The sequence below is a fragment of the Lepisosteus oculatus genome, chromosome 5 (genome assembly GCF_040954835.1).
Source record: "Lepisosteus oculatus isolate fLepOcu1 chromosome 5, fLepOcu1.hap2, whole genome shotgun sequence".
In the NCBI taxonomy this organism is placed as follows: domain Eukaryota; kingdom Metazoa; phylum Chordata; class Actinopteri; order Semionotiformes; family Lepisosteidae; genus Lepisosteus; species Lepisosteus oculatus.
The window spans coordinates 31,354,847-31,379,657 of record NC_090700.1 but is presented as its reverse complement, the minus strand read 5'-3'; the positions used below and the strand labels follow the sequence as shown (position 1 = coordinate 31,379,657).

The window sequence follows — 24,811 nt, the reverse complement described above, 5'->3', positions numbered from 1 at the left end:
CTTTGCCTACTCCCCTGTCTCTCTCACACCTGAAGAAGGCTCCACGGCCAAAACGTTGTGTTCTCTTTCTTCTTTTTTTCATAACTACTAGCAGAAACATTCACTCAGGAAGCTGCTTTTTCTAAGAAAAGATTAGGAACTCCATTGGACTGCTAATTTTATTTCTGTAGCTCTCATTGATATCCTTTACTTATACACATCTCAGTTAAAATCTTCAGAGCTATAACCCCTCCCAAATCGGCACCACTGAACCCAGTTTGTATCAGAGGTAACCCAACAGCCATGCAAATTGGCAGTCATTTCTGTTGACTGGCACTCTAGCATGCAATTCACTGGGTGGGCATGACATGCCAAACATTTCTGTTTAAGCCATGCAAAACAAGTTCTTAAAACTGTTACTGGTGGAGGTGAGTGCCTCTTTGGCATCCATTGTACTAACAATAGTTACATACACTATAAAGGAGACTAGAAAAATCTCTGATTAGGAGACCCATGCTAGGAATTCCACAATATGTCGCTGTGGCCGTAGCAAATCAAAGTGGTGGCCTCATGTTGCCACGGCAGCCACACTCAAGAGACACAGCTCCAGATATCTAATCAGGAAGGCAGAACCAAAGCATCATTCACTGCTGAGCAGGGACTGCAAATCTCTCTGGCCAAAGGGAGGTCAAGTTGCATCTATTTGGTGCTTGCAAGGGAGTGTAAATCAAGGTGTTACTAACCCATTAAACTTTATAAAATCAAATTACTTTTTTGCCTTCTCCATATATCAGTGGGAACTTCAGGTCTTCCTCATGGATCGTCTTGTAAGCCCTGAAACGACGAAGGAATAAGAAAAAAAGGGGCTTTGGAGGAGAGGACTGCCATTTGGCGTCTACAGGCGAAGACATTTAAATAAAGCAGAAGTTCCCAACAGAACCAGTGTTTCAGTTGATCAGAGCTTTGTGCAAGACCTAAATTGAAAGTGATTCTAACAGAACCCTTGACCTTCTGGGACCCTTTATGAAGCAACTCGAAGCTCCATTTATAAACACACGTGCATGTCTGCCTCAGTGGGGAACTCTGCCCTCTCTCTCCTGTCTGGCACTGGTGGGCTCTCAGTGTGTCAATAGGAGACTGGCACTGACAGCTTGCAGGATTGGAGGAGGATGCATCCATGTCCTTGTCTCCCACTGGGCACGTGAGCTACTACACAACCTGCAATTCCAAATTGGATTCGTATAGAGTGGGAAATGATCAGGAATCTCCAGGATCCCAACCTCAAAGAGGTCAGGATGGTAAACACCCGCTTCACAGTTTCTTCAGAAAATCTTATGCTTTCCCTTTTAAAAGTTTGTAGACGTGCTCAATACTTCCCATAGTATATAATGTGATTTCACTCCGCTTTACAACACTTTGCTCTGCTCATGCCACTGTAATTCAGTTTAAATCACCATCATAAACCTGGTCTTTTTAGCTTGTTTAGACAGTGGTACTGTCTGTACTCTGCTGTATGGGGAAGTTTGCATCACACTTCCCAGACCCATCTGGGGATTTCTGCGTGGGAATGGGGAGGATTACCAGCCAGTCATAGTGTGGTCCCTGAAAAGCATCTTCTTTCCTAGTTCCTTGTGCTGCATCCTGCGAGGGAATTCAACATGGGTGAATTCATTCCCCAGGAGCTCTGGTTTCAGGAAACCCTAAAGGAAGAGAGAAAGAAAATGCTTATTGCTGGTTAAAAAAAAACACAGGTTGGAGAGTTGAAAAGGAGACTGTGGAAAGAGCAATGGATTTCTACAAATTACATTGCCATACAGTGCCTGCAAGGCACACAAGCTGCAGAAAGAATGAAACAGGGCAGGATGTTCCCACAAACACTGTATGACCACGAGGACAACAGAAATGACTCAGTACACTTAACAGGAGCCATGGTAACACCTAACTGTCTTATAAACGTTGAGGCGGCAGTCTGAAATCAGCTTATTTAATGCTGATTTTCATTTCCTTTTTATTTAAAAATGTTCCAGGAAAAAAAAATTAGAAACGGAAATGAAAAGCCCGCCACAGAAAATTTGTATCCCTTTACATTTTTTCCCAGAAAAATGGTTAGCATTTCTTTCTACTCCACTACGTCTTAAAGTATGAGATGTTTATTGATTATACTTTGATTCCTACACCTGTGATGGGCTGCTTTGAAGACTTGTGTTCTTCCCTGTTTTAAGCAGTGCTCAAGTGTCATAATCAAGCCTCGGAGCTGTTTGTTCCCCTCATCTTGTCTGCTGTGAGCATTGCCCGGGTCTCCAGTGAGCCGTGTCAATGTCAAATCTGGAAGGACACTGGCGCAGGATGGTCCTAGCTTGTCTGCTTTTTAAAAAAAATGATTTGAAAAATTTGGGGAAATCTTGTGGCATGTTTTCACAGCAGTGCCAGCCTAGCATCTTGGAAACCTGGTATCAGCTGCTAGACATTTTGCAATTATTATATTATTGCTATGATTATTGGTCCAATTATAATTAATTATAAATCCAGATACTGTAAATTTTGTGAAAGTCCCTACTGACTGGTTTCCAGCCCTTGTGTATTGTGGGTCTACAGGTGTTTTCCTTCAGTGGCTAAAAAGCATTTTATTTACTATTTTATATTACAATACTATATATACTGATTGACTACCACTTGCTAAGGCCAGATTAGTTACTATTTCATGTTATTAATGAAGCACCTTACCGATTCAACACATAATACTATCCCATAGAACCAGCAGAGCAATACAGAAAAATCAAAAATCGTAAGTAAGCCAGCATATAATATGCACCTTTAAGAGCAGCTGTCGCAGCTTTATGAACTTTCACCCATCAAATCCCTAGAATTTATTTTTAGGATGTTCTCTTACGTCTGTTGCAAGACACGTGTCACTGCCCACCACTGCAGGGAGCCCAGCTGCAGGCTGTCCTACAGCACTGCAGCCAGGGAGAGAAGCTCTTTCCTGCAGGCATCCCCTGGGCACAGGCCTGCTGTGAATGAAGCTGACTGAAGAGTCAGAGAGAGGTGGAATTCACCTGGCCAGGAAACTGCAGGTCACTGCTAATGTACAACGCTCCGTTGAAATTGAAATAGAAGTGAGACTTTCTGCTCTCATGGGCTTTTTCATATTTCTAACTCTATTTTTGCAAGACGCATAAATATAAACATTTTTCAGAGTTTTTGACACTGTCTCTGTCTCCCTGATTTTCATCTGCGGCCATTTTTTTTTCTGAAACGAACCCTCCTGCCAACAAACTTCAATCTCCAGCTTGAAAGTGAAATCTGTACCACAATGAGGCATTCACTCCAAGTCCTTAAACTGAAAGTCCTCTGGAGGCATGTCCGTTTGCATCTTATATGATCAAACCAGCGTGGAATGTAGAGCCTTCAGTCCACTGCTGAGCTCATATACAGTATGGAAGTCATTGAAAGTTTCCTCGGGAGTGTTTCCGCACGACCCTTAAGCAAGTCTTACAAGATACTGCAGCCGCTGTCGTTCGGTCTCAGGGGTGAACTCGCTGGACATGGGGATGACCTCATCGTTGTGGATTATTATGGCTCTGGGGGGACAGACAGAGGGACAGCATGAGGAACAGGCAGGCTTGTTTTGTGTGAGAAGTTAACAAAACGGGCAACACCGCCAATCAATGTTAATTGCGGAGTGGCAAAACTGGAATGGGTGCTCTTTCAGCCACGCTGACACTTTAAATCATTGGACAGTTATTAGACAATATATGGAATGAGATGATAGCAGAGTCCTGTGTTTCCAGAGAACTGTTTAAAACTATATACAGTAAATATGCCCAAACTGCCACGGTCAGCCTCCCTCCCCTAGAGGGTGCTCCACTTCTCCCGTCATTTGTTGTCTGTGATTGCTGGTATGTTCTCCAGATGTGCCTTGTTTTGCCTCCCCCTATTTTATCCCAGCACCTCCAGTGCTCAGGACTCAGCATTAGGGTAAGGATGTCGTGAGGCCCGCCTACTACCAGGCTGCTGGATGCCTGAGGGCATAGGCCTCATCCCCCGACATCGCCTGACCTTCTGAGCCCAGGGCCTGGAAGACTTCGCCACGTTATCCTTGGATATGTATGTTCCTGTTTTCCCCTTCCCGGGGATTTTAACCTTGTGTCGTCTCAAGGTGGATCTCACGGCATCCAAGTCATGGACTGTGCCCTGACCCTCTTTTGGACCAGTTTGGATTTGGATGCCTCTCTTTGTTCCCCTGTTCACCAGTTCACGAACTGTCACTGTTATTTTGATGTTATATTTGTTTTCCCCGAACTACATCTCCTGGTTCCTCCGGCTCTTACCACTTCGCATAGGGTTTAATGCAACACCCGAGATGGATCGCAGAGCCAATCCGTAACACAAACCATGGATGAGTGCACCTATTTTTTTCAAATACCTTTCAAATTGAGAAATGGACACAGCTTGACTCTACATTTCTGTATATAGTAGCACTCTAGATATTCTCATCAGAGAATGCACAGAAAATAAGACTGCAGTCATCATTATGGGGCCTGTAGTGGAGCTATGTCCAGTGTGTGACCAATAATAATAATAATAATAATAATAATAATAAGCTTTTCTGGACACTCCACTCAAAGTGCTTCACAGGTAATAGGGATTCACCTTCAATGTGAAGCACTTACCCGGATAATGCAATGGCAGCCAATGTCTGCCAGTAAGATCACCAAATACAATATCAGCTAAGATGGGGATTATTGGGAGGCCATGACTGGCAAAGGCCAGGGGGAAATTTGGCCACTGGGCTAACACCTCTACTGGATTAATGTCCAGTCATGGCGTGATTTACAGTTACTGTATGTCCAGTAATGGAGTAATGTTCATAAATGACTACTAATGGAAAGTAATGTCCAGTAATGGAGAGTAATATCAAGTAATGGAGTAATGGAGAGTAATGACCAGTATGCCGTGATGTCCAGTAATGCTGTACTGGTCAGTAATGGATCAGTGAAGTCCTGTACTATGACTGCTTTACTTCACAAAGGCCACTGACAGGCAAAGCAGGGTCCAAGGGGAGTACCTTGTCTTCGCTCCTTGAATTCTACATTCCCAAAAATGATTTATCACATTTCTAAAGAGAGAAGTTGACAGCTAAGACAAACTGCAATCACTGGGTGACAGAATTTCGAAGGGGACTGTTTTTGCGTGTGCAGTCTTCCATACCTGCTGTCTCCTGCATTGGCGACGTAGAGCTTCCCCATTAAGTGGATCACGACAAGTGCACAGCAGCCCCCTGAGATGCTGAACGACGCTTTTTCCTTTTCAATTTGCTCATCCTGCACAGGGAAGAGAAGTGATTGGATGGCCAGAACTTTATATCCCAGGTCCCAGCACAGCTGGAGAGAAATTTTGTTCTCATCTGTCCACATTCAAATGAATTGTGCACCAAATGCCTGAGTCACTCCATTTTTACACACTCAGCACTGTTGATGATATTCTCACTTGAGGTTCAGTTTGATCGTCTAAATGGTGCGGAAGGATATTCTGTGATATACAGTAGATCCTTGGTAAAAGGTTAGTGACTCCTCAGCGTGAAAACTCAATCATAGTAAAACACAGGGAAATTATGGTTAAAACAAAACACAGTGCTGGGTGTCGCCTCAATCCACAACCAGCCCTGCTAAATTTCAGATGGCAAGTCAACACTGAGGTGTTGAATAATCAAACCACTGCACTCCAGACACTGGGGCGAGCCTGCTTTTCCAAACTTTAAAGTCCCTCTGGGTGGGAAACAAATTCATGAGATCTCTTCCAAATTCACTTTTCAATTCCTTTGCGGATTTGACTAACAGGCACATTAAATCTGTACCGTATTTATCGTCTGACCATGTTAATGTGCTGCACTTATTTCTTGTCTGGATTTCCAGGAAGAATGGAGCACACAGCCCCTACGCCACCAGTATTGAAGTGTGTCATCTCTCAAAACCATATTTTGCCAGTTCATGTCAGCTTCCTTTGGAAGCCTCCTTCTCTTCTCTTACAGCAAATCTGCACAGCTTTCTACTGCTCTTATACTTGTAATGGGCTTTCGCACTGCTTTTGCAATGAGGTTTACAGTCTGAATTATTCTTTGCCACAATTAAATCTTTGCTAAGATTGTGCCATGAGACTCTACCCCCACTTTGCTACAGTACATTCGACTACACATTTTAACAATGAACCCCATGGCTTAAATTTGTTGCAAAATGCCCTCTGCCCTTTTCTGTGGTGATGTCGTTACCATCTGTTTGAAGGCGGTTTCGATCGTCCCCATGATCAGACTCTCCAGGCTAACCGCCTTCTCCAGGTGGAAGCGGGTGGTGGGGTCACTGGGGGTCTCGGGGTCCTCCCCTTGCGACGCCACGGTCTTCAGCTCTGGTTGTAGGGGGCTGCCGTTCTTTCCCAGGCAGATAGGGGGCGCTGTGTCGGGGTTCTCCAAGAGGTGAAGGATGTCCGTCAGCTGGTCCTTGATCACGTGGTGAAGGAACTTGGAAGCCATGATGGCAGCTCCGGAGCCGGCGTGCCCATCATACAGCGCCCAGAAATGCAGTGGAATGCCCTGCTTAAAACACAAGCAGGTCAGCAACCGCAATGGTCAGAAATGTGCTCGGCTGACATGGGCTGCCAACAGAAACAAAATCTAGCGATTTTCTGGCCAGGGAATGTTTAATGATGAACCTCTTCTAGGGGTCAAAAATGACAGAATGAGATTCTCCCAACTACAAGCCACCAAATTATCAAGACATTTTGAATGTCTCCTCTCTTTTTTGTGGGTGTTGTAAAGCACACTACTAGGGTGATTTTATTACATCAGTTGAATTAAAACATTACAAACTTTAAATATTACATTTTCAATTTAGTCATTTTAAAAATTAAAATCTTAAAACATTAAAACTGTAAATACTGTGAATCTCCTCAGTTTGATGTCTATTAAAGTACGAACAAGCTGAATTCCAACTCTGGTATTGTCGAGATTTCACATCCTGTGTAACTACGTTATTTACCACAAGAGGGCGCTTTGAGGCAGAGACTGCCTGCTTTTCAGAAGGCACTTCATTAAAAAACAGGGGTTGAATGAGAAAGTGCAATCATCTCATCTTTGATTACAAAACAAGGAGAGCATATAGGGAAGATGTGGGTGTGATTGTCTTTGGCAAGGTGTCTCCAGTGTCATGTATATTTTAAAAGCACCAGCAAACAAAGACGTGAATATTTTAGAATTATGGAACATGTACCTTTAAGGTTAAAAAAAACCTTAAAACCTATTTTTCCAGACTCAGAGGAATTAGGCAGTAAAGGATGATGCATGTAAATTGATCTTGGAGGGGGGTATGGTGGGGGTGTGCATGATGAGAGGGAGATGGAGATGTTTGCCTTCTGCCACAGTTCCGATTAGAGCATCAAAGCTGCATCGTTTTCCCTTGCTCTGTGCCAACACAGCTTAATGTGGAAGCCAAAATACAGAATCAGAGCAGTGCTGTGAGTAAACACAGCCTTCACCACGAGCACAAGCTTGAAGGACAACCAGCAGACTACAGCCATTACTACACGTCATGCGGAGAACACGTTCTCGAGTGAAAACGATGCCCAATAAATGGGACTTGGCAACATATTGTATCTGCCGCAGTAAAAAGCTCTAGAAATGCAGAAAAATGATTATTTTCCTTGGGAGCCCTGCTATCCTTCAGATGACACATGATAAAGAGAGCACAGAATAAAGTAAAGCACAGTGGGATCTTGGTCAGAGTGTGGTAAAGAACAGGCCTGAATAAGGCCTGTTAGAAACCATAGAACTACAAAAGCACAGTTACAGTATGGTGTAAACATGGGAAATTCATGCCAAAAATGCACTTCCATTAGGAATGAAAGGCTTACTAACAATGGATACTGGCTTATTTTTTTCAGTTTTCCATGACAGAATGTAATGTTTGTTTTATATTAATGATGTGTATCACATTCATTTGCACAGATTCCATTTAATACAATAAGTTATACCCATCAACTGTTCCAGTAACTGAATGAACCACAACAACAGACGACCAACGAGAATCTGTGTGTCAGGTGTGATGCATTAGTTAATGGAAGATGAAAAGGAAATGTAAGATAAATGAATGGAAACTTATCAAGCATACAATTTGCTTGTCAATTTCAAAATTTGAGGTTCAGAAATGTCCACTGTATTATTATGGTACTATTAATGTCTAGTTTGGGAAAACTATAGAGGTCCTTCATCCGCAGAGTGCACCAGGATTCTGAGGTTCTGAGATGAAGCCCATATCCCCCAGCCCCTCTCACCACCTGCTGAGCCTCCTCCTCCACTGAAGAGGAGCTTGGCTGCTTGACATTGCTCCTCCTCAGAAACAGCACTTCACAACAGGCCTGGTCCTCATTCAAAAGGCTCTTCCCAGCATTGACCACTCTGCAAAAACACACAAAAAAAGGGAAAGGCCAGAGTTAGATCAGCACAGTCCTGAAGGCATTCTCCACAACCCTACCAGTTTTACACAAAGAGTTGTGGGAGTATGGAACAAGCTACCCAGCCATGCTATTGACGCTGACACCCTGATGTCTTTGAAGAAACTGCTGTATGAGATCCTCATATCAGTTAGCTACCAACTTCCAAACAAGACAAATGGGCTGAGTGACCTTTTTAGTTCTTAATTAAATCTTTGTGGTGACAATCATTTGATAACCTTTGGCTTAAACTTTTCAGATAAAATTAGATTTTTCCAGCCATTTGTGTTTAGCATCAGCTTATTATAGGAAATTGCATGCCAATGAGAGGTGCCTGGCTATGGAAATGAGGCAAACAGTGTGAACAGACCTAGCTGTGCTTCAATAAATACCCAATGGAGTAAAAAAGAAACCACTTTCATTACTGTTAGGGATATACTCGTGCCTTGTGCAAGGCATTGTGGGTAGGCCTGAGGATAGACTCCTTCACATCTTCAATAAACACAATCTGACTCAAACACTTTTGGGGAAAGATATTTTTTCAAAATATGATCTATTACACTTACTTGTGTTAGAGATTATTTTTAACTAAGAAGTTGTTCTTAAGTGATAACGTACAACTTCACATAGCATCTATACATACACTACATATATCACTGTAAGTGGTGATTTTTAAAATTATGTACCCTCAACGTCTTGTCAATTCTAAAATGAAATCCCTTACATAAGTAATTTTTCACTAACATATCACTTCTTAGAAGTATCTTTCTCAAACACATCTTGTAGGAAGCTACTGTACATGACAAATTATTTCTGTATTTTTTAGCAAGAAAAAATAATATAGTTTAATCATTATTACGCCGAGTACTGTCGTCAGGATGAAGAGATTTTTTAATCAATATCGATATTCATGTTGTTAACAGCGACGCAGCCCTGCAGCCATTTTAAGCTCAATTTAGTCCAAGCAGGAAAAAGCCGCTGCTCCCCAAATCTGGATTATGAAAGGCCATCTAATCAGATAAAAGCAAGAGCTTCCACCAAACAGCATGGGGATGCATTAGTGCTAATGACATGGAAGAATATAAATAAGTCATCTGCAAAATTGGCGTAACAGGAATCAGTTATGTAGCTGTGAGGCTTGGTGTGAAGCCTTCTAGGGGTACAGGGTAATCATGGTAGAATGTATGTAATTATTTTTGGCAGGTGAATCAATTTTCTAAAACCTTAAGTCACACTTCAGTAAAACCAAGAAAACTGAAAGTACAGAGCCCTTCCGTATTAAAATGAGCACCCCAACAGGAAGAGGAGCTGGCCAGTTTGTCAACCCCACACTTGGTACTAACATCAGCCTTTAATTCAAGCCTCTGAGCCAGACTCACAAGGCCAAGCTACCTGGTGTTAGAGCACGCTTGCAGCTGTTTCCGAGACTCACAACAGCCACAGTTTTTAAAGGTCACATAGGGCATTTGACCCAATGGATTGTGGGCAATTGCATATATAGCGCTCTTCTGGACACTCCACTCAAAGCACTCTACAGATAAAGGGGACTCCTCTCCACCACCACCAATGTGCAGGAAAATTGGACATTCTTGAGGACGGAGCAGGCTTTCAAAATGTTCAAAAACAACAGTGCACACTTCACTGCCATACAAAGGCATCTTCATATTAAAAGGTCCTTCAATGCTGTGACCCATGTTGCAAAAGTGACGCAGGATCTAAAGACAGTTCCCGAAACCAATCCATGACATAGGAAAGAATTAAATGGCTGGGTCGATTCTGAAATGTGTTTGATGTGTTCGTGAAATAGCACTTTACATGTGTGCTTGTTCTGCTTTAATATTGCACCACTTCATCCAGAAATATTAAAACGCAGTACAGCATAATAAGGAAACATGTGAGGAAGTACAGTGCAAATCTTAAGAAACAAAGGCAAAGTGAAATAAATGCAGCTGAATCATGACAAAGGCCTGGGAAAACTGCAAAAAGGCACTTTTATTGCAGTAAACCATTCCAAACTGAGTGAAGTTACGACACTCTCGTTTCCCAGAAGGCCCACATTTGGTCCTGTTCCACGCCGCGTGACAGAAAGTAATGTTCCACCAAACAGGAATCCGTCATGAGGGGATTCCCACTCGTGCTGGTGCTGGGGCGCGTTCCCTGCTTCCTCTTCTCCAGGCTCAAGATGGTACTCTGTTCCTTGTCTTCAGCACCAGGCTGACAGCCGCAGTGAGGGCAGGTCGTCCTGGAGACAGCTCTGCTGTCAGTATGGGTCTGAAATTCACGGGAGTAGCCTCAAAACCAATTAATCTCCTACAGCTGGGCTTTGACATTCTGATGTTTAAAGGCTATATTGGAGCAAAACACCAGTAAAAAAAATACAGGAAGGCAGTAAGTAGACACATCCCCAAGACATTTCATCTGTTCTGTTAAAAAACCTGACTTCTCAAGGTGAGCTCTCTGAGTTGATATTTTATCTGCTACTGTCTATGTGTAGCGAAGCTCTAATAATTCCTAAGCAGACATACGCAAAGCATGTCGGACACAACCACAAACTGATCATTTTAATGATTTCATCCACTCTTTTTCTATTTAATTTTTGTGTGTGTCATGGGAGTTGCTTTTCCTTTGGTTGAATTCACCACTTCTATTTCTGAGTGCAATAGAACCGAATCCAAAGTATATCCTGATTTTGACAGAGGAGTATACTGGAGAAACATTAAATGTTACATCGACTTCAACGGTTCAGATGTACAGTACAGGGGTTGCAATTGACAGTTTGATTGTGCTGAGGTGACAGCCATTGACTTTCAATTGCACAAGCTTAGCAGCTCTCCTAAATGGTCGCAAACAAACAGCCCTTCCTGTTTTTCGAGGCCTCAGATTTCCTGCCACAGAGTATTTTGTAAGCTGTGAGCCCCGAGCAAGCTCACTTATCAAGAGAGGCCTGCTAGCTACCACTAAAATAGCTTAACAACCACCTACACTAATTGATCCTGACATATGCCTTCCGACCTGCTTTTAAACACTACTGTCTCCCAAATACATAAGCCTAGATAAATACACACTGCACATTGGAATATTGTCAAAAATATATGCTTGACAAAACCACTTGCTTATCAGAGCAGCATTTTGAATCATCATGTTCTCACATGAAATTAGCTGTACAGAGACCTCATAGAAACCAGTTATTCCCTTAAAAATGTGAAAAAACGCTTTGTTTTTCTAGACTACCGCAGCCACGCTGACTCAACACACTGAAACAGTCATCACAGCGCCATCGTATCATCAGCACTCCTCAACTGTAGTGCTTTGTTTATTTTTGTAATACCAGGTTATTTTAGATTTGGATTGGCTTTCAGGGCATTTAATTTGGGCCACCACAAACAGAAGAAAGGCCATGATGTTCTTAGAAATAGTTGAAAGAAGAGCAGTGAAAAAAACTCCCAGTCTGGGGATGGTCTTATATGAACAGAGCTAAATCTCTTCAGTCTAGACGAGTGGGTCTTAACTTGGGGTACACAAACCTGGGGGTGCGAGATGCCCTTTCTGGGGGTGTGAGACAAGCCAGATTGTTTTAGAATGTAAATCAGCAGAAACACAAGTACAGCTTGTTTCATCAAACCTATATATTTTACAGTAAACTTAAAAAAGTGGACATTTCTTACTTTTACTGTGAAGTTCTATCCGTTTCATTATACAATTATGATATATCTTAGATTTAAAGAACTGACCTTCTTCAAAGATTTTGTGTACAAGAACATATTTTGAATATTTAAAGGGTGCAGGCTGCAGTAATGATTAAGAACCACTGGTCTTAAAAAACTAAAAAATGACTGAAAGAAAATTAACAAAAGTCCTAAGACCTACAGAAAGGGTTAACCTCCATGATATTTCACTAGTGAAACAGGAATATGGGGTCACAATCAGAAGCTAAAAGGGTAATTTAGGATGTGAGAGACAGAAATTCGTCTTTACACCAAGAGAGGTGGAGGTCTAGAACAGGCTTCCCAGCCAAGTAGTCATGTCCCAAACTCCCAAAGCCTTCAAGAAATGGCTAGATAAAATGCGTGGAGAACATGGAAACCTGCAAATCCACTACAGGTCTTAGCCACTGGAACAAAAAGAAAAAGAAACTCACCAACAGAGCCAGGCTGCACAGAGGCTTACTGTGCTAAAGAGGAGGTACAGCAGAGGCTGAGAGGCAAGTGCATCTACTTTCCCCTAGATGATCCCTTTACCAGATTTGGCAAGGAAAAGGAGAAGTGGAGGAGTGAGTTTTGTCTAGACACCTAAGGCAATCCGTGTGTTGATGAGTATTTTGTGGATGTTTTTTGGAGAAAGCATTTTTCTGAAGCTATCCTTCCAGCACCATTGCCTAAATCCTAACATGCCTCAGAAGGCTTCTCACTTTCAGCACCCTACAGCGGAATATTTCTCCAGAGAATCCAGTCATGTGATCCATTCATATGAATGGAAATGAATACAGAAATATCGTCCACAGAGTTCTCTACTGTCTAAGGTGATGCAATGCCCTCTTTGTATTTAAGGCTCTCAGAAGGCCTTATTAATTGTCGATACTGGCATTGAAAAGGCAGGAACAGCAAAAAATTTAACTCACTGGCATTCTCTAGCATTCAGCTGTATACTGCATACTTTTTGTGCAGGAATGAATGGCCTTTAGAAATGCTCACAAGGACATTTAAATACCTGTGCTGTATCAGCTGTGGCAGATTTAAGATTCTGCAGTTTTGTGCACATTTTAACATTCTGATTCTGGGGTTGAAATTACTTCTCTAAACGTGACAATATACACTTTTCCACACAACATGTTACTGTGCTGTGTAGATATTGGACACTGTAGAGTAAAAAAAAAAACATGCTGGTGTGACAGCAGAAAAGCCACATAAGCCTACAGATCACAGAAATGGTGCAATATATTGAAATACATTGAAACCGTGTTTAAAAACATTGTTCATTTTTTTCCTTTCTGAAGACTGCTTTTGAATGCTGTACTGTCCCATGTTTTCACAAGCTCTTTAATTTTATAATCCTCCCAAGGATGTTGTCTGTTTGTTTACCAGCATTGGTTTTTCCTAGAGAGGCAAGAGGCTTGCACAAAGCACAAGAACTATAGAAAGGAAGAAACAGAAACAGAAGAACAACAGAAAAATTATAAACATGAGGAGAACAGTAGGCCCATTTGGTCCATTTGGGAGTTAGTAGCTAATTGATCCACAGATCTCATCCAGCTGTTTTCTGAAGGCGGCTTGTTCCACAGCCCCACAAACCTTTGCGTAGAGACATGCTTCCTGTTCTCAGTTTTAAATTATCCACCATGTAACATAGCACTGCCTGAATACATGCAATAATAACAGACTGAGCAAGACAGAGCAGGTAGCCAGCAAAAGTATTGGTGCACAAACTCCACAGCTGGCAGACATCTACACAAAAAAACAGTGTGAAAGGCCAATATAATCATTGACTGTCATGTCCACCCCTTGCACAGTGAACCTGAGCTCCTTTTATCTGGGCTTCGATTTACACATCCAGATTTAAGAGCGTTAAAACCTAATTACCCCTTATTCCCACATCTTACAGTACCTTTCTTAATTTGGACAACTGATAGAATATTTTACTTTATTTGTTCTTCATGCATACAGTATATATTATCTATCTTTCTCACACATCGATCACCACTTTCTATATTTATTTTCTTTTTCTAAATTGAGAAGATTACTTAAACTGCTGACTGTGTTTTTTTCTCATCTTATACATGTGTGCTTCTCATTTGTTAATGGCTTCATGCTGTGTTAAATGTATCGTATATTGTGTAAATGTCCCACCTCGGACAATAAGATAAGAAAGGACAGTATGTAACACATCTTGAGGCAGCACTGTGTCACTTGGTGCTGGAAGGGAAGATGGAGAAATGAGAAAATGGGTCTTGGTACATCGGGGCATGAATTTATATAAAAATCAGAGAAAACAAATCACAGGCGTGATTTCTCAGCAGTGCTACATGGACCTCTGTGCTGGAAGAAGACAAAATGAAACTAGCTGGAAGGCTTTGTGACTGACTCCAGCCGTATTCTAACAGTAATTAATATCCATGTGAGACAGGGAGGCAGTGGCCAGAGGAAGAGACATAATCGATCTTGTGGAGCAAACCATTTTGTAGCACTTCTTGCAGCACTGGAGCCCTGGGTTCAATTCCTGGGGAGCTCTGTGTAGAGTTTTATGTTCAACCTGTGTTTGTGTGGGTGTCCTCCCACAGTCAAAAGGTAATTGCCATGCCATACTGGTAGGTAAATTGCATTCTGGGATAATTAACGCTTGTGTGAGGGTTGTGTTTGTGTGTGCCCTACGATGCACTGGTGTCCTGTCCAAGGAGTATCTTGCCTAGCAGCTGTTGCTTGCCAAGATAGGCTCCAGCTCCTCTGCGTCGCTGCATTTGGAAGAAGTGGTTCGAAAATGGATGGATGAATGAAATTCCTCAATATGAAAAAATACCACTGAGCCCACCAAGTTTCCTGGTCTAGAGTAAAACTACCTTTCCTCTTGTCTTACATGTCAAGGAATCCTTTCTATTGGGGTGAGAATTTTTTTTTTTTGTGGTGGTGCAAAATGTATGGTTAATTGTTTATGCAGCAGAGTTAATGCGAAATAATTCTAAAAGCTTTACAGTGTGGTTTTTTCACAAGACCATGCATTACATAACCCTGTCATTTTGTTTTTGCTTTGCTGACAATACAGACTGAGAGGCTAGCTCTTCCTGCATGTCCCTACAGTTAAAGCTGGGCTTCTCTTTGCCTTAAAGGAGAAGTCAGCTCTGACCTAGTTCACAGGATCATGTCAGTGCAACAGTGTGCCAGTAATCCTTACCCGTTATAATAGTAGCTAGGAGAATAAAGGTCATCTAATAACACTTTCAAATACTGTTTGGTTATAGCAGTCCATTTAGAGATCCTGAAACAAAACATTTTCATACACACTGCCGGATGACTACCAATGAAGCGATATTTGCATTTAAAACATAGTTATGAAGAATTTAGATAAGACCCTTCACTTTTGATGTTAACATAGTTTGTCCTTTAAAGAAATATATGGTATCCAGCCAAGAAATTGCAGCAAATAAAAAAAAATCTAATAATGACATTTTTATCCTGAATGCCAGGAAATTAGGTGGGGAAGGAACATGTATAATAAAACCATAGAATCATAAGGGGGCGTACTTTTCTTTCACATCACTGTTTGAAGACTGAGACACGAGTAGGGTCTGCAGTTTTCTTGGGGTACCTTGCAATGAATAACTGCAAGAGCTGGAATGAGAGCACCTTGTAAGCAATCGCTTTACCATAAAGCCCTGTCTCGCCAAGGCTTGGGGAGTAATCCAGCCTATGTTTGCCAACAGTTCCTTTATCCTGGCAGCCTCTTTTTATCAGATCTGTATGTAATGAACTGCACCAGGAGTTCCGTAGAACATGTCTACTGAGCAATTCAAATGGGGAAAAAATACTCACACATCTGTTTCTTTCCCGGCACCACCAGGCCAACTAAATATGGAGAGCTTTGATAAATCTCTTCTCGTTCCATTCAAATGTAACTACTTTACATATACTTTAATGATTTAACCTTTCATTTAAGGGTCATGGTATCTTAGTTTTAACGTAATTCGTGTATCTTCAACAACAGAAATGATATATGCATAACTCTATCTTTTATATTTCTGCTATTTTACCTTTTGTTTGTCAGACTTCTAGGCCTACACTTCTGCGGTTCTTTCACCTCATACGTTCTGTTGTGTGTAAACCCGCTGTTCGCCACAGTAATCCAGTGTGCGATAGAGAAGAAACAGTCTGTGCTGCAGTCCGTGCATAGCACAGGATCTTGGAGTGGCCAGGTCAAAGTCCATTGAGAGGTACCTGAGGGAAGCTGTGCATAAATGGATGACCTCAAACATCACGGAGCTGAAACAGCTTTGTAAGGAGGGGTGGGCCAGAGTTCTCAGGTGATGTGAGAGACTGATAACCTCTTACAGGAAACTTTTAATTATTGCTGCTAAAGGGGGCTCCACACATTACTGAATCATGATCTGCAGGTAACCTACTGTCAGGACTTGGTGAGGACAAGGCAGATCTTAAGAGGGTGTACTGCCCTTTTCACATCACTGCAGGAGACACAAAACTGCTGACTTGTTATCAGTGGCTCTGCAGCAGGAATGGATACAAACCTCACCTCCTGCCCTCTATAAGTCACTTTGGATGCAAATGTGTGCTAAGTGTCAAATGTGATGAATACCGCTGAATAATGCAGGCCAGACTGGAGAAAAAAAGGACCTTTTTTAAAAAATAAACGATCAAGCCAGACACAAGCACTGAGTGGCAAAGCCTTGAACTGAAGCCAGGTTCTCTGAGTTAAATTCGAAAGAGCTGCTCTGTGTCCACTGACAAGCTTCCCTGTAGTGAATCAGTTAAAGCAGGAATGAGAACGTCCCTCTGCTCTGCAGATCTGCTTTCTTGAGTGAAAAGGGGAAGGGAAAGAGGAAGAACAAACTGTGTGCGGCACTCACACCCATGTCCCACATGGGAGACAGGCCGCGTCCTCTGCTTCTTAGGACTGCAAACAGGTGTCATTGCCCTTAAACTCCTTTCAAAGACCAAGGAAAGTTTCAAGCCAGATTTTCAGTTTGTATTTTTACTTCCTAATTCCATTGTGCAGCATTGCTAGTTGCAAAAATAACTGAAAGAGTTCCAAATGCTGGCGCAGGTGACATATTAAGTAGTTTATCCTTCGGACTGGGTACATTCACTGATTTAACCTCCCTGCAGGGAAACCAAATTATTAATCAGATTCTTTGCTTAATTAAGGGGTTTTCAAGAAAAATAAACTGGCATTGAAATGACTGAATGTGGGAAGACTGAAGATACAATAGCTTTGCTTCACTGAAAAATGTGCATCTAATCCATTTATCTATTTTTTTTATCTAACTGCTTTATAAAACATAGTGTCACAGGGGAGCTGGAGCCCATACCAGGAACTAAAGGGCGCAAGGATAAACCCTGGGTAGGATGCCAGTCCATCACAGGGCACACAGAGACACACTCACACTGGGGTCAATTTTCCCAGAAGCCAATTAACCAACCAGTATGTCTTTGGACTGTGGGAAGAAACCAGAGCACCTGGAGGAAACCCACACAAACGCAGGGAGAACATACAAACTCCACACAGATAGGGCCGCAAGTCTGGAATTGAATCCAGGGGGCCAGCCCTGAGAGACAGCAATGCTAACCACTGCTCTACTGTACCACCTCTATCTGCATCTACCATATCAGTAAAAATCTGTCATTACACCATCACCTAGCCACGAGAGGGAGAGGCTAGATAAATTGTAAACAGGCATGTTTGTTATTAGCTGGGCCTCCGCAGCCTACATGTCACTTTGAAAAAGCACCTATTGGCCAGTTAAAAACATCCAGGTGTCTCTGCTCCCCTTCCGTACAAGTCCTAAGGCAATTCACATCAAAACCACTGGACATGATTCAGCAGATGTTAATGAGTTTTCAGCTTGCGTCCTGCGTAGGGGTGTCTTCAGCTCTTGTCAGCATTGCATAGCCTGCACACAGCTCCAGCTATCGATTTCTTTCTGCGCTTTGTCCTCTTTGGCCAACTTCATGAATGTGCAAAGCTAGTTTCACTGAGTGACCTCAGGCTTCTGTATCTCACTGAAACTCTTCAGCAGAATTTCCCCTTGAGCACCAAACAGCACTGTGGTCTCACAGAAGACGAAAACACCTCAGCTGCTCACCCCAATATTTCTGCATGAACTTACAGTTTCACCACCATGATATTTCCAACTAAAACCACAGTTTAAAATGAAGTTCCAGTTCCCAATACAGCAAATACTAATGTACACATTTTTATTATACGACAAAACATTTATTGAAGTACTTAGAGTACTTCCTGCAATATATTTTTAGTCTAGTTGATATGACTTGTAGTTTACTGGTTTCGCTGTAGATGCACCACAGTTATCTTTACTGGAGAAAAACAAAAATTGTCCCATTTTCTCTGAACTCTTTTAGAACTCTTTTAGTGGTATTTTTGCTTTATTTTTGGCCAGAAACTGCATGACAAAGCAGTAAAGATCAATGTGTGGATTATTAGTGCAAAACATTTAGGGCATTTTGAAAACTAGGAAGAAGATAGCAAAAGATGGCAAATTTGTTACAATCCTATCAGGATCTGAAGATAAAAATATAAACAACTTTGCAAATGACTGGTGGCTGTCTGGCCCAAGAACTGTTCCACCAAACCAGTGGAACAATTTTCAATAGTTGCTCCTTTCCAAAGAGTTACGCAAGATGCTCACATAATTAACCCAATGACGGCAGAGAGATTCAGAAATCAAAAACCTTTGTTTAACCACGAAGCCACAGAATAGAGGAGCAGGAAAGTCAGTTGCCGAGTGTAGTCTTGCATCGTTCACAGTTACATTTCCTTGTTTTGAAAAGAAGAGGTTCTATTACCGATATTAAAGGGACTGATGAAATCCCATCAGCCCCTCCCCACAGGGACACTGAGACGTACAGTACGTGTGGTGGAAGTGGAATCTAGCCAGTGTCAGCAGTTATTAACTTTATTAGATGCTGTAGCTATTTATTTATTCTTATTAAAGGGTCTCGGTACACTGTAGTGAGTCATTCTGGGCAACCTGCCATACTGGAGGAGTATCTCTATTTTTTGGCCAAGATGTAAATGTTCTACAATTCCGCAAGTCCCCAATGTCCCCTGCTGTCACAGGTTCCAGTTTCTCTGGTGTTGTCGCTACAAAGGGCGACCCAGGGGCGTTCAACACAACCTGCATGACATCTGGAAGCGTTCACTGGAGTGCGTCTCCAAACTCAAAAGTGCAGAGGTCATAGGTCAAAGGTGCAAAAGCAATAGCTACAGTAGGGACTCAAATTCAAAACATTCCAGGTACAAGTCCAGAGCCCTAGTCCCTGCTCTGAGCTCTCCCTTGCTTGTACAAGAGAATTGGCTCTTACAGCTAACATCTGGCCTGCTTTCATGGATTGATGCTGAGCTGTTATAATCTGTCCATAGTAATCAAACCCAAACACTTCTCTCAGGAAGATTGGCAACAAATATCTTTCAGCTTCTTAGCCTTGAAAATAACAATCGCGATGCTCTTTGGTGATTGCATTTTACAAGTAAGGCTTAAAACATTGTTTTATGCTGTTCAAAAGGTTTTATATGGTGACAATTATTTTATAGCTGGAAAGATTATGGCTCAGATATTACTTGTGTGATGGACAGCATGGTGTTGGAATGTTTAGCAATGCTGCGTCACAGCACTGGGACTCTGGATACAATTCCTGACCTGGGGTGCTATCTGTGTGGAGTTTGTATGTTGCCCCTATGTGTCAGTGGGTTTCTTTCAGGTATTTTAGTTTCCTCTCACCTGGTATGTTAATTGGCTTCTGGGAACATGGTCCTGGTATGAGTGTGTTTGTTTGTGTGTGCCTTGCACCCATTGCTTGCTAGGTTAGGCTATGGTGTCTCCCATGACCCTGTAGTGGAAAACAGATTACTTGTTGGAGCAAATATATGGGTGTTGCCACTCAAATGGACAGGATTTGCTGACAAAACTCAAATGGACAGGATTTGCTGACAAAACTCAAATGACATTGTATTGTCATTACACTCTTAAAAAGGTTTAAGAGCATTTTAGAATATTATGGGCAGCTGCAGACCAATCAAAAGAATGGGGTTTCTCACAGAATGGGGTTGAGAATATGCTTTTAAAGGTGCTACATAAAATCCTGTTTTTATTATTATTATTACTGTATCTTTGTTAGCAAATAAAATGTGCAAAACAATTTGATCTTTACAACCCCTAAATGGGTCATGGAAGACTGTGCTATTGAAATGTGATGCCATATCAGCTGTTGCACTGTTGTGCTTGTGCAGAGAAGCAGTCTTGGGGGGACATTTCATCTCTAGGGCTGACGGAATCCCTCCCCTCTTCCATTTCAGCATGTCTTTTCACCAGTTCACCATGTCTGCGTTTTCCAGGGGAACAGAGGCAGAGAAAGCCACCATTGCCAGATCACAAACTCTGACTTTTAGGACTTTGCAAAGCAACTGGAGGCTTTTCTTTTTGTGCAAAACCCTATCTGTTCATCAGCAGCACACCACATACATATTGCTGTGTGCGTTCATTCTTAGAACTCTTTTTGATGTAGCTGGTATATCCATTATTTTCTGTTCTCTGACATTGTCTTTAGACACATCAATTGATTAAATAACCATATTTCTACCATATAATTAGGAGGGTATTTCAGTAAAACAGTTTAATTGAGCAGATTATCGTGCACATCAGTGGGAGTGGGCTGCCTCAGACTTTTACGGCTTTTTTAATGTTAAAAAGCAAACCACAAAAACACACACACACCTCTAATTAAAACCTGCATAATGGTATGAGCTAAAGGGTGTGGGTTGATTGTCTTTTACATTTTGAGAGTTCACATATCAGAAACTGTTTGCAGTTCACTGAGTCTAAAAACAATGGGTAGAAACTGCAGTGCTAACTACTGTGCCACTAAGTTATCCTCTGGTAAACAGATATGTTTTATTTCCTTTTATCTGCCTTCAGAAATCTTCTGCTGAGCTATTTCTGCTTATAATCATAAACAGGGCCCTTTGATACAACAAGGAAATGAAGTAAGTGTGATTTGTCTGCAGCCTACTTTGGGCTGGTAGCTTTGCAAATATTTACAGTATAAAGTGCACTTTTCATGTCAATGTAACAGCTTTTTATAGATTTCATTTCCACGTTTTAAGCGATGATGATTTGTTCAGAATTGCATAGCTTTTAAGTGCTGAAATCCTGAGAACAGAATGAAAATAAAATGACTCATTTCTCAAGAGAAAATGTAATCTCAGCTATATAAACTGCAACCCTTTTATGATATGGTTGCTGTTTACAAAGCTCTAGCGCATCCGATATGGAAGCATTTTATTTTTTTAATCATAGATTAACAAATAAAATACTAAGAAAAAGCTGTGGGCTGAGATACTGCTATCTCTCAAGAATGACAGACTTTATAGAATCCAAACCAGAAAAGATATCTCTCTATCATCTGTCTTTCCATTATACACAGTAAAGTGTATACATGCACAGTGCGGTTTCAGCAGTCTGTGTTTTAGTGGTTAATAGCTCATTGGGCACAACAACAGTAGGTAGATATGTTTCTTGATTGTCTGAATCAACAGTGAAACATGAACCAGAAGACACAAGTGGAAACTCAGGGGAAGTTCTTTTAAAACTGAGAACTGGAGGCACTGTTTCATACAAATGGTTGTGGGTGTATGGAACCAGCTACCCAGCCATGTTGTTGAAACCCATACCTGACTGCTTTCCATAAATCACCATACAGGATCCCTGTGTAACCGTATGCCCTCTGTTACTGTTGTTTTATTCAGTTATGCAGTTAAAGTTCTATTGTTATTGTATTACTGTATAAAGCTTGTTAGTAGATAGGTTTACTTTAATATATGTTTCCTTGTTTTCTGATTGGTCATCCTGGATAATGTGACAGAGATATTAGGAAGAATGAGGTGCAAATGTGACTTAAAAATAATATGTAGAAGAGATGCCGAGGGTTCAACCACCACACAAACTTAAAAGTTTCACTTGGATCAATGATCTACTAAAACCCAAACAAACTAAATGGCAACAAGAATGCCCTCCTCTTGTTGTCAAAGTTCTTATGATTTATTATTCAAATCACTGAGCTGAAATGTTTCCTTTAAAAATGCATCGGGTCCACATCCCACAGCCATCTGTCCAGGGGCTGTTTGGGACTGTGCATCAACACTGCCAGTCTTGTGCTAATGATCATATTAACTTTGCAATGTTTATTTCTGACATCCACATGTTCCGTGATTTCAATTTCAATGTTAACATTTAAAATATTTGATTACATCCATCCCAGTGCTGAGTGCTGTGCTGTGCTTGTTTTGTGTTTCAGTACATACTGTGCCTGCACAAAACAAAATGTACTGAATCTTCTTTTCAACCACCTCAATATGCAGGCTTCTAGTGAGGAAAGGGCCAAAACGATGCCATTGAAATTGTAAAAAGTAACAGTCATCCAGATAGGACACACATTTCTTATATGGTGTTGCTGCAGACTCATTCATTCAGGAAAGCAACCCTGTCTCTTTGAATTCACAGCTATTTGAATCCCTTTATGATATATGCCAAATACACCACAAAATTGCCTTCGAACATATGTACAGTAGCTCTAGAATGATGTGTAACATTTTCTCTCGGCACATTGACGAGTTCTGTCTAAGCCATTTATTGTTTTCAGACCGATAGCCGGCAGAGAATAAATGCCTATTTATGAGTAAGCAGGAAATAATTTGTCATGGCCTACTGTAGGAACTGTTAAACCAAATACAGAAATGCCACTTTTGCTATACGTCAAAATTCACAGTACCCCTAGGCTACAAGAATCAACCTGTACAGAATGATTCCATTACTAAACCTTATTCCTGTTTCAAGCAAAAGTTATTTTCCGTTAGTAAAAATACGCTTTCGTGGAAACAACTGCAAAAAATGCACATGAGCAATATATCATAAAAAATAAAATAAAAATGTACTGCAAAATGCTTTATACAAGAGCATTCTGTGCTCGTTTCAACTTTTTAAGACCTGCAGAGCAGGGTGTTTCAGTCGGTTTTATATTTCACTTTGAAAACAGACGTTATTAACCTTCAAATGTATGGATGCTTTATCAGCCGAAGTGCTCTGCGCATCTAAAATATAACCAGATTTGAAACTTTTGAGAAATGACGTCACCGGCACCGAAGCTCTTAGATGTAGACGGATTTCAGCTCAGATGCCGAGACGACAGTGGGTAGATGACACAGGCGTTGCTGGTCTTTATCAGAATTAAAGAGCACAGGGCCATAGCGCTTCTAACGCCGGCTCCGACGATTAGCATAATCTTCCAGGGAATGTCAATTTCAAAACGAACGCTTTGCGTGTGCAAAGTCCGTCTAGGGAGCTGTAATTAAAGATATGTTATTTTAAACAACAAAGCAAACAGATTTAACCACTAGGGCGTCCAAGCCTTTCATTTCTCCTCTTTATCGAGAAAGACACACAGACCATCACTCACTCAGCGTATCCCGTCCTCCAGGGCAGTCTGCAGTCCCGTTGTGGGGTGAGGATAGGTCTGGACCCGTGATCATTGGCGTATTGTAGCTGATCGACAGGCAGATCCAAAAAGTCGGGTCTTGAATACGGAAAGCGGACGGGTAGCCCTTCCGAGCCGCTGTGCTGAATGCTTGCAGACCCGTGTTGGTGGCCGTGCGGCATAATACCCCCGACCAGGGTAGACATCGCGTTTTTAACTTTGCTGATCATTACGCCGGTATAAAACGAGCGAATACAGAGGCTACATGTATACAGGAGTAAACAATGAATAATCCGCCCGAGCAGGAGAGCAATGCAGGAAGCAAAGTGCTCCCGGCCCCATGTGACGTTTGACAAGCAAGGGCTTTCCTCTTTTTTTAAAGCACGGTGCTCAATGTCAGTAGAGGGCTGTTTAACGTCAGCATATCACAATAAATAAATGAACAGCGCTGCCAAGCTGTCCACTGTTGTCTTTTAAGTGCTTTTAATTTTGGTTTCAACCATGAGGGATTAAGGTCTAGGGTTGTAGAAATTAAACCGATTTATAAAAAAAGGCACGTTTTCTGCTTAGCTCGGGTGGGTGAGATAGCCCGCAAAATGCCAACTCCAGTATGTCCGCTTCACCTAGGTATTCCGTGAAAGGGCGTGTAAACATCGCTCCCCTAACACCTGTACTACCTGGAGCCCTGTACCAGTCTGGGTGGCGCTCTGAACTGCGGCAGGGACTCTGTAAATACTTGAGCGGTCCCATGAAACTGCTTTGCCCTCGCAAAGCTGTCAGTGGGCTGTCAGTTGGTCGCGGCTGTTCACTTTGGATAAAGTACCTTGTTTCATTGTTGGGTTTTCCTTTCCCTTTCAGCTGATAAACCTTTACTTCACTTGAAAAGACTTTGACAGGTATCTTTTCTGACTGAAGTTTTGTTAGTTCACGTCGATTGCAGCAAGAATAGTGAAAATGACGCTGAACTTAAACGTGCATGTGTAATACTGCTGTAATACAGTCTGGTCAATTTAATCTTTCTAGTGTAATAAGAGTGGGATTCGGTTTTCAGGCTATAGGAGTCAATAGCATTTGTTGTATTTTAATGCTTTTCAGAGCATTAAGCTTAAGTGTTTTTCAGGCTTTTCGGTAAAGAAAAATCG

General features: G+C 41.7%; 1 protein-coding gene across 3 annotated transcripts in view; it reads right to left on the bottom strand.

The window, feature by feature from the left end:
* The window catches only part of ppm1j (protein phosphatase, Mg2+/Mn2+ dependent, 1J), a 33,237-nt gene extending 9,212 nt beyond the window's left edge, over positions 1-24,025 (bottom strand). The window contains exons 1-7 of one of the 3 annotated variants that reach the window (XM_006628297.3): positions 23,652-24,025; positions 8,302-8,425; positions 6,248-6,565; positions 5,191-5,303; positions 3,476-3,560; positions 1,561-1,679; positions 750-813 (exon numbers count right to left, since the gene is read on the bottom strand). In XM_006628297.3, the coding sequence (XP_006628360.2) occupies positions 750-813; positions 1,561-1,679; positions 3,476-3,560; positions 5,191-5,303; positions 6,248-6,565; positions 8,302-8,425; positions 23,652-23,899 (1,071 nt within the window). In that variant the 5' untranslated portion in view covers positions 23,900-24,025. Of the gene's footprint in view, positions 1-749; positions 814-1,560; positions 1,680-3,475; positions 3,561-5,190; positions 5,304-6,247; positions 6,569-8,301; positions 8,426-23,651 lie in introns of all 3 variants that reach the window. The other 2 variants (XM_015342336.2, XM_015342337.2) reach the window with 2 other exon arrangements.
* Between the last annotated feature and the right edge of the window lie 786 nt (positions 24,026-24,811).